We start from the raw sequence: 16,251 nt of genomic DNA, 5'->3' as shown, positions 1-16,251 counted from the left end.
CAATCAATCGATCCCAAGCATATCAAATTGGCGGTGTTCAGATCATGGATTAAACGTGCGTATACGCATTGTACAAGTTTCTGCGGCACAATAAAGGAGCTAAGGTACATTCTTAAAATAGCCCAACTAAACGGATATCCAAAGAAAGAGATAGAGGATCTTATTTCATCCTTCCAATCCACTACACGGCATTCTCCCAAGATTGACCCTAATAAACGAATAGTGCTTAATTACGTACCATTTCTGAACAGGATACACACATCTACTGCCAAGTCTAATAACTTACACATTGTATACAGGCGCAATCCCACTATTTTCAAACTATTGAGAAACGACAAAAAGAAAGAGGATCGGAATTCAACAACGGGTATATATTCAGTGCCTTTACATGATCAGCGTTTCGATTCCAGGCTAGTTTACGTGGGTGCGACGATGCGCGGTCTGAAGAAAAGGCTCAAGGAACATAAGTACACTATCGATAAGAACCTTGATAACACTGTGTTAGCATCATACGCAAAACAACAAGATATAAATGTTCTATGGGATCAGGCATCAATTATAAAAACGACAACTAATCGGCAAACGATCAAACATCTAGAGAAATTGGAAATCTATAAGGCGCACATGAAAACCGGTTGTATAAACCATAGGGACGCCGACTCATTGTCCACTGCGTGGAGATCCTTTTATAATTATTAATTTTTCACTATTTATTTGTTAATTTTTCATTAATTTTTCATTAATTCGTCCACCAGGGCGTTTTCCGTTAATTTTTTATTTTTGTATTTATTTCGAACGCATTTTGTTCTATATTTAGTGTTCTATTTTTAGTAACTGATGATGATCGTTGAAAAACGATTGAAAACGTTTTTATTTTATTAAATGTTGCTGGATTTATATCGGTGTAGTTTATTTTTCAACTTATTCTACTTCCAGTACGTATTGATTATATATGATTATATAGAATTAATAATAATAATAATAATTTAAATATGATAAGGTACATATGGTTCTCCTTCAGATTAGTTGATGACAGAGAAGTGATTTTAAATGTTAATCAGGTTTGTTTTTACAGTGACACATGTAAATCTTCTTGTGATAATGCTGCATTTATTCAATGTGCAAACTGCAGAAATGTTTATTGTTTCACCTGCTTCTAAACAGTTATCATCCACAAAGTTCTGCTCCCAAAGAGCAAACAAATTGAGTAATGTTACTAAAAATGTCATTTTTACTAACAGAACTACTCAGAAAGTTATTCTGAGTAGTTCTGTTTTACTAAACACTTTAGTAAACTTTAGTAAAACAGAATAACTTTCTGTTTTACTAACAGAATTCTTAAATAACAATAATTTTGTTTATATCTTGCCCTCTTCTCAAATAAATTATATATATATTACATATGATTCCTATATATACTGTACATGAGTATTTGAAAATAATTTTTTAATAAATATAATAAATTTAAAACTACCAAGAATAAAGTGAAAATTATAGTTTTATATTTAAAAAAATTTTTTATCAATACCAAAGAATTTGAAACACGAACCTCTTGGCTAGAAAATTGGCGTGCCTTCTTGGAGTCATCAACCACTATGTAAATGATAGAAATTCTAAAGGTTTTAATGATTGTGCAATTTTCAACTTCAATTTTCTTGTTTAATTTTGAATAGTGAGCCTTACTGCTTGGCACATGTCAGTTATTGGGATGCAAAATACCCTCACCAAGTTTGATAAAAATTGACTCCAACGTAGTGACCAATTTTGCCATCTCCTTGTTAATCTGAAGGACATATTCTCTAAATTTAGTAATAATTGTTTATTGTTTTGATTATTGTAACTTTTACCAATATTTTATGGTTCTGAAAAATTGTTTTATTTTAGATCTGTTCATATATTTTAACATTTATAGGTCAAGTATCAGATATGCATTAACTATAAATGTAATATGTATTTTATAAATGATGAATTGATATTAATAGAATAATTATTGATTTGAAATGTGTTTTAGTTTCATTAAATTTTAACCAAATTGTGTATTATAGTTCATCAATAATTAATACTTATATTATGTGTATTTTTTTTTATTAGGGCTGTTTTATGTCCAAAACCCCTCTCTCTTGATAAACATAAAAAAGCTTCATCTATGTTGGAATCACCTACTGACAATGAGTTTCACAGTCCTGCAGAAAATGAAAATGTTCATGATGGATCAACAGAGGATACTTTAACCCTGGGAGCAGAAGGTGAAATTATATTACATATTATTTCAAAATTATAAAAATATTTATATTTAACTAAGATTACTCTTTAGTAATTATCTAGTCACTGTTAAGATAGTACAGATACATCAAATTTTGAAATATATTTTGATAATTATTGATTTATCAACAAACAAATCAGTCAGGTGTCTTTGTTAAACATCTTAAATTTATGTTCAGGTGTGGTGCTGTTTTTAATTTTATATATTTGTGAGATAAGCAGGGGGTCACGAGCAATCCCAATGACCACTTACTCTGCACAAGATCTTATGATCTGATCTCTAACTTTTAAGGAGAGCTTTAAAAGTATTTAAGAAAGGTGGAGACGTACGATTGTATAATCCGGTCTCCTGTCAGTATTTCCCGACACCTGTTAAGGATAATTTATAATACGCACCCTAACTTGCGATTACTTTTAATTATAAATATCTGTGACGTTCGAGTGACAACGTCCAAGAAAAGCTAAGGAGTCACCCGTTGAGTGAGTTGGAGTGCATAATGAATAAGACCATTTATAAATCAACAAATTTAATATAACTAAACTAAAGAATGAATACAAAGTAAAATACAAATCAAAATACAATAAATGGAGTTACCAATATTACATTTGGGACTTATCCCGTAGGAAGATCAAACTATATGACTTAAATCTAAATTTAACCTAATTGCATGAAATCTAACACTTATACACAGAGAGAGAGTTCACATCAATCTAGTAGATTTATACTACCTTCACAATTTCCATAAGTATCTTGTATTTGAACGCTGTCTTCTCGTTTAGGATCAGGGAGACTTTTAGGAATCGTAACATCTATGAATGCGCTATTACAATATGGTCGACATTTATGTGGCGGTCCTCTTAATTTGAAGTGGCCTTCATTGTATGTTATATGGCAAGTATTTCTTTCTATCAATTGCCTCCTATGGCATGTTCGTACATCATTGAACAGCCAGGAGTGGCCTGAAGTGTCCCTTTAATACAAGTTGACGGCCAAGTCTCAGGTGCGGCCACTTCTGACTCAACTTCCAAGTCAGCCATAGGAAAGGAAGTTTACTTCACTTTTTTTAAAATGACGGAAGCTACATCCTTTCTTTAACTTTTCTCCAAAATAAAATATTTTTTTAGTCAAAAATAAAATGTTCTGTTTCTCCACTAATTTCTTTAAAAATGACTCCCCCCTAAATCCTGATTCTCACATATTTTTCATTTAAATGTATAAAAATCAACTTAAAAAAATTTTATTTATCTAAATATTAATAAAGATAATGCCATGATTCAAGTATTATTTACTAAAAAGAAAAACTCAAATTAAAAACAAACATTATTAAATTACATAAATCAAACATAAAACAGTACATGATAAAAAAATAAATAAAACAATATTTAGGAAACTTGCATGAATATGCAGACATTTTATAAAAAGGATTTACATAAAAATTTAAATTTGAGTGTTAAAAACTTTGACTATTAATTCAATTATGTTTACATAAAAGAATTTTTTGGAGCTTCAATGTTTTTTCAAGTTTATTTAAAATTTTTAAAAAAGTAATATTTTATATAAATTTGAAATCAAAAGATAACTCCTTGTGATTACCTTTAGAAGTTGCATTTTTTTTAAATATTGCTTAGTTTTCAAAAAAAATTCTGGGAGGTCTCAGACCTCAGCATTCTTTAAAACTATGTATGCAATGAAAAAGTATGAACTGCATGTTATCTGGGTTGAAAAGTTAAAAAGCTATAAGTTTTGTCTGATTTTGTACAAAATTTTAAATATAAGGAAAGTTGAAAAAATGTGCTGAGGGATCTGTGAGATCCATATGACCACTGGAGACTTAAGAGAAAAAAATTCTTAAATGTGAATATTGTGAAGATAAAATGTTTTTGACACAAATTATTATTTATTTACATCAGAAAGTTTTGATTGTGATTTTACTTTAATTCACAATTATAAATAATTATAGGTTATAATAAAAGAAAAATGTTAAATAAATTTAAAATTTAATCTATATAGTGTATAATTTTCAGTAATTAAATTTTCAGACATCAACTATTAATTTTAAGAAACCAAGACAAGTTAAAAGTTAGAAAGAAAAAAATATTATTTTTAAAATTTTAAATCAAAAAATTTTAAACTAATTAATTTATTTTTTCAATTACATTGCATTCTTGTTTATTTGAACTAATTATTACATGAGGTTGTTTATAATAGTCAAAAGCAGTATTATGGAGTTGGATGTTTTAGGGCAGAGTTGAAGTTGGTAAAATTGTTTTGACTTTAACTCCAACTTTGAATTTTTCTGTTAGTAAAATGCGAAGTTTGAAAAGTACTTATTAATTAGCATCTGAAGAAATTTCTAAGAAAATAGACACTTTGATGAATATCTTTTAGATATCTAAATTTATCTATAAAGGCCATTTCACACCAAACTCTTATGCATATTGCACACAATATGTTCTATATTTTCAGAAAATAGCTTTTATTAATTTAAATGAATATATTCACACAAACCTTCAGTGGGAAATGAACTATTTCCATAGCAGCTGGAGCAGGAGAAACTATTTTACAGGCCAATTTAAGTTATGTTATTCACCAAATTGTTATTTTTTTGTTTTATTGTGTTTAATTTTTCTTCTTTAAATTGATTAAATTTAAATCAATTTTTGATAAATAACAAATAAAAGTGAAATTATTTTGGCCAATTAAGATGTAGCATTTTTTTTTGTGCTCAAATTTTTTTAAGATAAATTTATTATACTGATTTTTTGATTCACACTGTAAATTTTAGAGAGAAATTTTAGATAAGAATATTCAGGTTTTTCGTGATATCTTTCTCATGAAAGGAATCAGTGTGGCATTTTAAAAAAGGGAATTGTCTGAGTCAGAATTGCACATTTTAAATTTGCTTGAGTCAGACTATTTGTTCACCAACTCCACCATGCAGGTTAAAAGTTTGGATTAGGTGAGGGCTATAGAAAAAAAGGCAAAGGATTTCAGACAAATATGCATAGATTTAAAAATTGTTTATATTTTATTTGGTATGTACAGTACATACATTTCTGTTAAAATTTATAGTATGGATCATCAAGAAAGTATTTTTGGTTTTATCATATTGGTTTATTTGGCGACAGTAGAACAGAAGAGCTTGACATTTTACGTTTGATTGTTTGGAACTACCTATGTGACGTGAGAAAGAAGAAAAAGCTGGACCATTGGATGCCCCACAAATTATCAGATGCAATTGTGTGCTCTTTACTGTTTTTGTGTAACAGAAATGCAATTGTGTGCTCTTTACTGTTTTTGTGTAACAGAAATGATTCCTTCTTGGACAGATAATAGCAGGGATAAAAAAAAAATGGATTATATAGATAACAGGAGGAGGTTGTTTCAATAGCTTGACACTGATGAACTTTCAGAATATATGTCAAAACTGAGCTTATATCTGAAGAAGATTTTGGTTACAGTTTGGTGGTAATCAGTCAAAGTTATTGCCTATATCTTCCTCAGACCAGGTGAAACAATCACAGCAGACTCCTAATCAGTGAACTAGGCATTGTTCATGCAAAATCAAAAGTCAGCTGCCAGCATTGATCAATAAGAAAGGCATCATCTTCCTGCATGACAGTATCAGACCACACATTACAAGGAGAACACAGCAGAAATTACACAAGTTGAACATTGAAGTTTCATCTCATTCTCCATACTGTGAGGACTCAACTGAGGTCCGAAATCATGTAAATCGCAGTATTCTTATGTTTAAATAATAACGATAGATTAAATATGAGAGGGAGAGGAAAATCCCATAAGTTAAACAACACGGCACAAAATGTAAACAACGAGTTCTAGATGACTCCAACACATGTTAAACAAACTGTCAATGTCAAAATGAAAAGTTATAAGTCAGACACAAGTGATCATAAACAGGTAGAACTTTGACCCAAATGCTCATAAACAATCAATCTAGGAAACAATTTCGGAAAAGAGAGAAAGATTTAAGAGAGATAAATCATTGCATATGATCGTTCGAGTACCCAGATGAAAAAAATTGCAAGTAACAGAGCTAAATTATGAGCGCGAGTCTAGCAATTTTGTCAACAACCCCCAAGAACAATCGACAGAACAGCGTCAAGCAGACACCTGGAATCAGACCCTTCCCGTGACCCGAGTCAGTCTCGGTTTTCCCCAAAACAAAAGAGAGACTAATCGGGAAGTGAGGAAGGAGATGAGGGGCCAATCAGAAGTCCAAATAGTGGGAGAAAAAAACTATAAAAATCCAAAATTCAAGGTCGGAGGGAGGCTCTCCTCCTTATTCCATGAAAGGTAATGACTTATATTGTGGTGTATCGCCACCAAGAACTTTAGACTCTGCCTCTTCCTCCTTCTGATCGTCTGCCTTGCTCAGCAATCTTATCTCGTCCGCCCCGGGGCCAGACAGACACTGAAGTTCTCGCCTCTTCGCATCTTTGACGAGAAGAATCTAGTGAAGGATTGTCGATGTAAGCATATTTTATACTTCAAAATTTTAGTTTATTCCACCAAAATTTTCAAAACATACTCGAATAACACCGCCATTACTCGTCGATGTAAGCATAAATGTTAACAAATAAACGGCTTTCTTGTGTAAAACACTTGTCATCATTTGCCTCCATCACAGCCCATATACAACCTTTCCTTAGGTTCATCCTGACGTGGGATTAATAGATCCCACCTAGGAGACAGCAACCTTACACAGGTGCCGTGGAGTGGGTTTCAAGTCTCCTATCTCCACCAGGTCGGCTACCTTACAATATTCACTGGACCTTTCTCTAACAAACTATCCCTTCTACTCTCCAGAAATCATCTTGAGGTAGAAACACTTCAGACAACAAGGGGATGTCGAAAACCTCCTCTTTGAATTTCTGTCTTACTTCTAAAATATCAGATCTTTATGTATGTGATATAAAATTATTCCTACCACATTGGCAAAAGCATGTTGAACATATGGTTTTCATTTTTCTTATTTCAATTAAATACTGTACATTGCTTGAGGGTGAAGCTGTAGAACAGAAGAGCTTGACATTTTACGTTTGATTGTTTGGAACTACCTATGTGACGTGAGAAAGAAGAAAAAGCTGGACCATTGGATGCCCCACAAATTATCAGATGCAATTGTGTGCTCTTTACTGTTTTTGTGTAACAGAAATGCAATTGTGTGCTCTTTACTGTTTTTGTGTAACAGAAATGATTCCTTCTTGGACAGATAATAGCAGGGATAAAAAAAATGGATTATATAGATAACAGGAGGAGGTTGTTTCAATAGCTTGACACTGATGAACTTTCAGAATATATGTCAAAACTGAGCTTATATCTGAAGAAGATTTTGGTTACAGTTTGGTGGTAATCAGTCAAAGTTATTGCCTATATCTTCCTCAGACCAGGTGAAACAATCACAGCAGACTCCTAATCAGTGAACTAGGCATTGTTCATGCAAAATCAAAAGTCAGCTGCCAGCATTGATCAATAAGAAAGGCATCATCTTCCTGCATGACAGTATCAGACCACACATTANAAGTTATTGCCTATATCTTCCTCAGACCAGGTGAAACAATCACAGCAGACTCCTAATCAGTGAACTAGGCATTGTTCATGCAAAATCAAAAGTCAGCTGCCAGCATTAATCAATAAGAAAGGCATCATCTTCCTGCATGACAGTATCAGACCATACATTACAAGGAGAACACAGCAGAAATTACACAAGTTGAACATTTGAAGTTTCATCTCATTCTCCATACTGTGAGGACTCAACTGAGGTCCGAAATCATGTAAATCGCAGTATTCTTATGTTTAAATAATAACGATAGATTAAATATGAGAGGGAGAGGAAAATCCCATAAGTTAAACAACACGGCACAAAATGTAAACAACGAGTTCTAGATGACTTCAACACTTGTTAAACGAACTGTCAATGTCAAAATGAAAAGTTATAAGTCAGNAAGTTATTGCCTATATCTTCCTCAGACCAGGTGAAACAATCACAGCAGACTCCTAATCAGTGAACTAGGCATTGTTCATGCAAAATCAAAAGTCAGCTGCCAGCATTGATCAATAAGAAAGGCATCATCTTCCTGCATGACAGTATCAGACCACACATTACAAGGAGAACACAGCAGAAATTACACAAGTTGAACATTGAAGTTTCATCTCATTCTCCATACTGTGAGGACTCAACTGAGGTCCGAAATCATGTAAATCGCAGTATTCTTATTTTTAACCCCTTTTAAGCCGCCCATTTTTTTAGAATTTTTAATTAAGCATAAAAAATACTTAAAACTGAAAAAAAACCAAAGAAATGTGTTAATTTTGAAGAAAAGGCTTCAAATTTTATTTTCCTTTGTCTTGTCTTTCTGCGAAATTTAACACCGATGAGTNTTATGTTTAAATAATAACGATAGATTAAATATGAGAGGGAGAGGAAAATCCCATAAGTTAAACAACACGGCACAAAATGTAAACAACGAGTTCTAGATGACTTCAACACTTGTTAAACGAACTGTCAATGTCAAAATGAAAAGTTATAAGTCAGACACAAGTGATCATAAACAGGTAGAACTTTGACCCAAATGCCCATAAACAATCAATCTAGGGAAACAATTTTGGAAAAGAGAGAAAGATTTAAGAGAGATAAATCATTGCATATGATCGTTCAAGTACCCAGATGAAAAAAATTGCAAGTAACAGAGCTAAATTATGAGCGCGAGTCTAGCAATTTTGTCAACAACCCCCAAGAACAATTGACAGAACAGCGTCAAGCAGACACCTGGAATCAGACCCTTCCCGTGACCCGAGTCAGTCTCGGTTTTCCCCAAAACAAAAGAGAGACTAATCGGGAAGTGAGGAAGGAGATGAGGGGCCAATCAGAAGTCCAAATAGTGGGAGAAAAAANTGATCATAAACAGGTAGAACTTTGACCCAAATGCTCATAAACAATCAATCTAGGAAAACAATTTCGGAAAAGAGAGAAAGATTTAAGAGAGATAAATCATTGCATATGATCGTTCGAGTACCCAGATGAAAAAAATTGCAAGTAACAGAGCTAAATTATGAGCGCGAGTCTAGCAATTTTGTCAACAACCCCCAAGAACAATCGACAGAACAGCGTCAAGCAGACACCTGGAATCAGACCCTTCCCGTGACCCGAGTCAGTCTCGGTTTTCCCCAAAACAAAAGAGAGACTAATCGGGAAGTGAGGAAGGAGATGAGGGGCCAATCAGAAATCCGAATAGTGGGAGAAAAAAACTATAAAAATCCAAAATTCAAGGTCGGAGGGAGGCTCTCCTCCTTATTCCATGAAAGGTAATGACTTATATTGTGGTGTATCGCCACCAAGAACTTTAGACTCTGCCTCTTCCTCCTTCTGATCGTCTGCCTTGCTCAGCAATCTTATCTCGTCCGCCCCGGGGCCAGACAGACACTGAAGTTCTCGCCTCTTCGCATCTTTGACGAGAAGAACCTAGTGAAGGATTGTCAATGTAAGCATATTTTATACTTCAAAATTTTAGTTTATTCCACCAAAATTTTCAAAACATACTCGAATAACACCGCCATTACTCGTCGATGTAAGCATAAATGTTAACAAATAAACGGCTTTCTTGTGTAAAACACTTGTCATCATTTGCCTCCGTCACAGCCCATATACAACCTTTCCTTAGGTTCATCCTGACGTGGGATTAATAGATCCCACCTAGGAGACAGCAACCTTACACAGGTGCCGTGGAGTGGGTTTCAAGTCTCCTATCTCCACCAGGTCGGCTACCTTACAATATTCACTGGACCTTTCTCTAACAAACTATCCCTTCTACTCTCCAGAAATCATCTTGAGGTAGAAACACTTCAGACAACAAGGGGATGTCGAAAACCTCCTCTTTGAATTTCTGTCTTACTTCTAAAATATCAGATCTTTATGTATGTGATATAAAATTATTCCTACCACATTGGCAAAAGCATGTTGAACATAATGGTTTTCATTTTTCTTATTTCAATTAAATACTGTACATTGCTTGAGGGTGAAGCTAAGATGTTTTACAGTTGACAATTAAAAACTAAATATACTCTTGATGACCTAATATATATTAATTTTACAAATTTAACATGGTTTTAAAAATTTTGACTGGAACATATAGCTTAAAAGTAAATACAGTTAGTTCAGTTAAGCAGAGTTTGGATTAGTGAGATTGACTATTATTAAAAAATCCACTGAATTTTAATATTATTTGAAAAATTATATGACATTCAATGGAAATTATACAAGATATTCAAAATACATAGTCTCATTAATTTCAAAGTATAAAATTTTTTTTTGCTTTGTCCTTATTTTAAAATAGAATTGTTGTCTTAAATCTATTAATTTCAAATGTGATATTTTAATTTCTTTTCAGCTCACAATTTACATGGTGTTCATGGATATATAGCAGGCAAAAGGTAAATTTTTTAAATTTTGATATCAATTAATTTTCATAAATTTTTATGTTGGGTAATAAAAGTTACTTTTTCTTTTTAATGCCACATTTTTCACAAAAGTTTCTGAATTGTATATTTCACAAATAGTTATGGGAATATGCAGATCATCTGATAAAGAACTGACAGATTATAGAAACTCAAATTTATTTTAGGAAAACAGATATAGATACATGATTTATTCTAATTAGTGAGCAAATTGAGAAAGATTTCTCAGCTTTAAGAAATTTTAATGTGTGCATCATGTGTCAATCTCACAATATTGAGACAATATTCAGTCTTTCTCCGTATTATATGACATGTTTTGAATGAGTTTCACTGCATTTATTATGCAACCTTTTAATTTTCTACATCTGTAACAGGCATTAAAGTCAACTTTATCAATATTTTAATGCCTATCTTGAACGTTACTAAATATATTTATAATAATTAATTTTAAAAACTAGTTCAATTTTCAAATGTTTTCTGTTATAAAATTAACAGAAAATAAAACAAAAGATTGAATTTTAAAAAACTTGACAATGAGTAAAAATAATTTATAAAGAATTCATATAAATGTGTGTTTACACTCATAAATAAATATGGTATTTGTTTCTTCATATATAATTTTGATTTTTATAATGTTAAATGTTAACCATAATTGTAAATATTTTAGGTCTGCTGATGCATCTCCTAGTACCTTATCACCACAACCAAATAAAATTACTCTTGATGATTTGCGTTGTAAACAAAGTAGTTTTAATTCAGAAACATCGGGTATCTCTGGTATATCAAGTATATCAAGGTAGTTATATGTTTACTTTTGTAGTGTAATACAATTATTATTATTATTTTATTTACAATTGAGTTACCCTTATGAAAATAATTATTTTATTGATTTCATAAAGATTTAAATTAAGAAAGTTGATCAATTTTATAATTAAATTATGTAGTGAATCTTATTTCAAGCAATAAAATAATAATTAATCTTGAATTTTTCTAGTATTTAATAGAATACAAAATAAATTTAAGATGATAATTGTATGCTAATTAATTATTTTATGATTTTATTAACTAACTTAGAATTATATAGGTTTTATGGTTAATTTTGTTGTGCTCCTATTTTCAAACATCATCACAAGTTATTTTTAATTGTGCTGTTTGTATTTGATTCAGATACTTGGCTTCAATTTTGTGTTAATTGTATCCTTAAGACATTTGGTTATTTTTATTGTGTGAGTGAAAAAGTATAAAAAGCATTTCAATAATGCATTTCTTCTGCTGTAAAAAGTAGTCAAATTCAATTGCAAAAACTTATACCTTTGTCATATTACTGATTCATTAATATCTGCATTTTTTCAGAGAACATTACACTTAATTCTTGAATAGTTTTCTTGTTACTACTGTATAATCATATCAATTAGTTCATTACTCTAATTTTACTTATGAAGATAATAAATATGATTGAATTCATGTGATATAATATGGAATAAAGTTTATTTAGAAATATTGAAATATCAGTTAAACTTGTATAACTTCTTTAAAAGAAAATTAAGATATTCTTAATCATAATTTATATGTAAATAAATTAGTATAGACTAGAATTATGCTTTACAGATATTTTAATAAAGTGTTTTGAAAGCATTGTTGTAATTTATAATTAGAAATTAATAAATATTAATTTGTTTTCAGTGTTGAATCTCTTCTTGAAGCTCGTAGAGAGGATCCAGAAGAGATTTTATTAGCACTTGGATTTGGTGGAAAGCAGAGTTATGATCCTCTCTCTAGGATTCCTCAACGCTTCTTGAAACAGCATTCTCAAGTTCGAGGAGTTGATATTAATACATTTTTACAACAGCAAGAGGATTTATATCATCGACATGATAACAGTTCTCTTGGCTACATGGGTCTTTCAGGTCAGTATGAATCACAAATTGGAAGTAGTTGGAGCTTGCCTGCTATGAGCAAGCAAGAGAACTGTATAAAAGATATTATCATACGAAATATTGATTCTCATTCAGAAGGTGCACGGAAATCTAAGAAAAAAATGGGTGTTAAATTTGTAGATGGTGTAGATAACGAATTTTTACATCAGCAATCATCTGACGATAAGACAATTCCTTGCATATCTGTGACAATAAGTTCTGAAGATTCAAATCAAGTTCATGAAACAGAAAAAGATTGGTGGCAGCAATATGTAGAAAAATCTGATGTTACAGTTCTTAATTTTAATGATATTCAAAGTAATTGTAACTATTCTTCAACTGACATTTGTGGCAGTTTTAAGCTTCAGTCATCTCAGAAACGTATGATTCATTCAAGTTTAGTTTAGTCAAGTATTTTTTTAATAAAATGTTTGGAAGTAATAGTTACTATGGAATACTCTGGCTGCCTTTGTTTTGTATTAATGTAAATATCTGAAAATATATTTGAAATTTTTAAATATTATTTTAGATTATAATATAAAAATAATAAATTTTAGTGATTATTGTTAAATATATTACAATAATAATATCATTGACATCAAAAACAATTTGAATTCATTAAATTTTTTCAGAATTATTTTTATTTTGTTACAGGTTATGTAAGTTTGTTATAAAATAAGAGTCCAGCTGTATCATTTGATCATAAATTAATATTTACTTATTACTATAACAATATAAAATTTATTAATTATTTAATAATAAATTTTGGAATTCTTTTATTTATCTAACTATTCTAGATTAATGGTAACTTTTTCTGTGCATTAAATATAATTTTTTTTTCTCCATCCAATGGATAAAAATAAGCTATATATTATACATTAAATAGGTTCAGTAATTTTAGTGTCTTAAAATTTTTTTACATTTCTATCTTATTGTGTAGCTGCACAGACACAGCACAATGGAAAACAAATCAAAGTGCACAAGACAAAATAATGAATTCAAATTTACTATCTGATGATGATGATATGAGCAAAGTATCTCATAATAGAAAATAAATGAGAACACAAAAATTAATTTACATTTTTGAGATATTTGTAATTTTTTTTAACAATCTAGTTTTTATTATTTGATTTGATTTTCAATGTTTTATAGATAGAAGGCATATGTGAATCATTCTGTAGAATATCTATACATTATCATCTGATTCAATATATGCATGAAAAATTAAATAATGAGTATTTCAGAAAAATATATAAATTTGTGTGTGTGACTATACTATTGTGAGACTGCTATTAAGTATCACTATTGTACACTATTGTATCACACTAGTAAGAGATGAAATCTACATTCTAATTCAATTATATATGAAAAAAAATTGTTAGATTATAGATTGGATTTGAATCTGGGTCTCCTACTCTAATATAATATTTTTTAATGAAAATTCATATATAAGATTGCTAATTTTTCATTTAAAAGTAAGCTTTATTTAATGATGACATTTTGCTATATATTATATTTATACTAATCTATAGTATTATGCATTTTATTTTAACTGTTATATACTATGTATTGAATGCCACTTTGTGTTTCCATTGTTTGCTATCTGTGTAGTTAAAAGGAGTTGAAATTGAAGTTGTTAATACTGTTACATTTATATTAACATAAAACTTGAAATGTGTGCCAAAAGTTTATTTTGAATGATAAATTAAACATCAATAATCAGTATTATAAATATTATATAACTTTTATAAGTTAAACTATATGTATTTAAATATCTTTAGAGCAATACTTTGGACAGCAATTATAGCTTGTATTTCAACTTGTTATTTTAGAAATTTAAAAACAGTGAATTGCATTGGAAAAATTTTGATCATATTTTAAATTTTAACACTAATCATTGAAAAATAAAGGAAAAATTAAAATATTTTAATATAATTTTTTTAAAAATATATCAAGAAAAACTATTACAGTACAGCGTCGTTTATCTGAATCAATTGGGGACTGGGGTTGTTCGGATAACTTATTTTTCGGATAACTGATTGTGTACGAAAAAATACATTAACCTATTGCGTGTTGAAATTTTTCTCCGTTGCGTGTCGCTTCGCGTTGAATTTTCGTCGATGTTAAGCCTAACGAAGACTATTGTATCGTTAAAAATTATTTTTTTATTTTGTACAAACAAAATAAATATATTGAAAAATATAAAAACAATAAAAAATTATACTTCAGAAGTTAATTTAGTATCAAAAACGTAAAATATTTGAGTAGCCGAAGACATAGCCAAAGATTGCAGCGCCACAGCACTGGCGAAAATTTAAATTTGCCGACTGGAATTCTTTCGGATAACTGACATTTCAGATAACCAACTTTCGGATAAAAGACGCTTTACTGTATTACTTTTAAAATAGAGTTTGCATTACTTTTTCTTTTAATCAATCTTAAGACAGTAAAACCTCACTTTGTGACCATTTTAGTTGTGTGGCCACTTTTGAAATTCTCCTGTAAAACTGCATAAGTTTTAATATAAATCAAACTCAGTACTGGTAGCCATAACACTTAAACAACGAAGATAGGAGTATCCTAAAATTATATTTATCTCTGCTCACATGGCCAACAGAACAAGAAAACCCAACATTCCTAAATTCAATGTATTGTTTAAAGTGCTTTAAATGGAACTGATTGTTGTTACTATAGTTTTGGAACAGTTTGCTGAGATTTCTAACAGGATGACAGTCAAATAAAATATATCTTCATTTACACTTGACATATTAAATTTATCTCTAGAAATTAGTAAGAAGAAACTATTATATATTTGTTCAATAATTTTATACAAAATCTGATTATATTTTGTAAAAATATTATGTAAATCAGCAATGATCAGTCTATTACTGATTTGTCACTTGCAACACCCAATGAAGAACAACGTCAATGAGCCTAATCTATATATATAATCGAGACGGGTTGATAATAATAATAAGTACAGAGCCCAAACGGTTAGGAGTTGAAAGTTGAAATTTGGTACACAGTTAGGGTACATCACAAAAACGCACACTAAGAAGGGATTTTTCGAAATCCCCCCCAGAGAGAGAGAGAGAGGATTAAGGCTTCTATATACATTATGGATACTAGCCCAAACCGTTAGGAGTTGAAATTTGGTACACAGTTAGGGTACGTTATGAGAATGCACACTAAGAAGGGATTTTTCAAAATTCCTCCCCACGGGGGGAGGGACAGGATTAAGGCTTAACACTTCCATCAACAATGGAAGTGTTAAGCCTTAATTCCAAAGCCTTAATTCCAAGCCTTAATCTGGCTTTCTCTTAACAATTCCATTGTTACTTAACACTTCCATCAACAATGGAAGTGTTAAGTAACAATGGAATTGTTAAGAGAAAGCCAGACGCATATGCAGTTTTTTCATTTTTGTGGGAAATCGAATTTTTAGACCCATCTAAAAATTCTCTAATTAGTCTGGAAACAAGGGGACCCAATTCTTGCATTCTGTGAAAACGGGTAAGTTTGACTGTAACGTAATAATCTTTATCTTAGTTATCGTTACTTTTGCCCGAGCAACGCCGGGCCCACCTGCTAGTA

At 30.7% G+C, this 16,251-nt stretch overlaps 1 protein-coding gene across 3 annotated transcripts in view; it reads left to right on the top strand.

Moving 5' to 3' along the window:
* LOC111629708 overlaps window positions 1–16,251 on the top strand; it is a 92,306-nt gene that overhangs the window by 17,668 nt on the left and 58,387 nt on the right. Inside the window, exons 4-8 of one of the 3 annotated variants that reach the window (XM_023373611.1) lie at window positions 2,092–2,246; window positions 10,675–10,717; window positions 11,409–11,537; window positions 12,425–12,648; window positions 12,754–13,038. In XM_023373611.1, the coding sequence (XP_023229379.1) occupies window positions 2,092–2,246; window positions 10,675–10,717; window positions 11,409–11,537; window positions 12,425–12,648; window positions 12,754–13,038 (836 nt within the window). Of the gene's footprint in view, window positions 1–2,091; window positions 2,247–10,674; window positions 10,718–11,408; window positions 11,538–12,424; window positions 13,039–16,251 lie in introns of all 3 variants that reach the window. The other 2 variants (XM_023373607.1, XM_023373618.1) reach the window with 2 other exon arrangements.

The sequence above is a fragment of the Centruroides sculpturatus genome, unplaced genomic scaffold (assembly GCF_000671375.1).
Source record: "Centruroides sculpturatus isolate CEXI.00-Female unplaced genomic scaffold, Cexi_2.0 scaffold73, whole genome shotgun sequence".
NCBI classification, from domain to species: Eukaryota; Metazoa; Arthropoda; class Arachnida; order Scorpiones; family Buthidae; genus Centruroides; species Centruroides sculpturatus.
The sequence above is the reverse complement of the archived record's forward strand: the minus strand, read 5'-3'. Positions and strand labels throughout refer to the sequence as shown.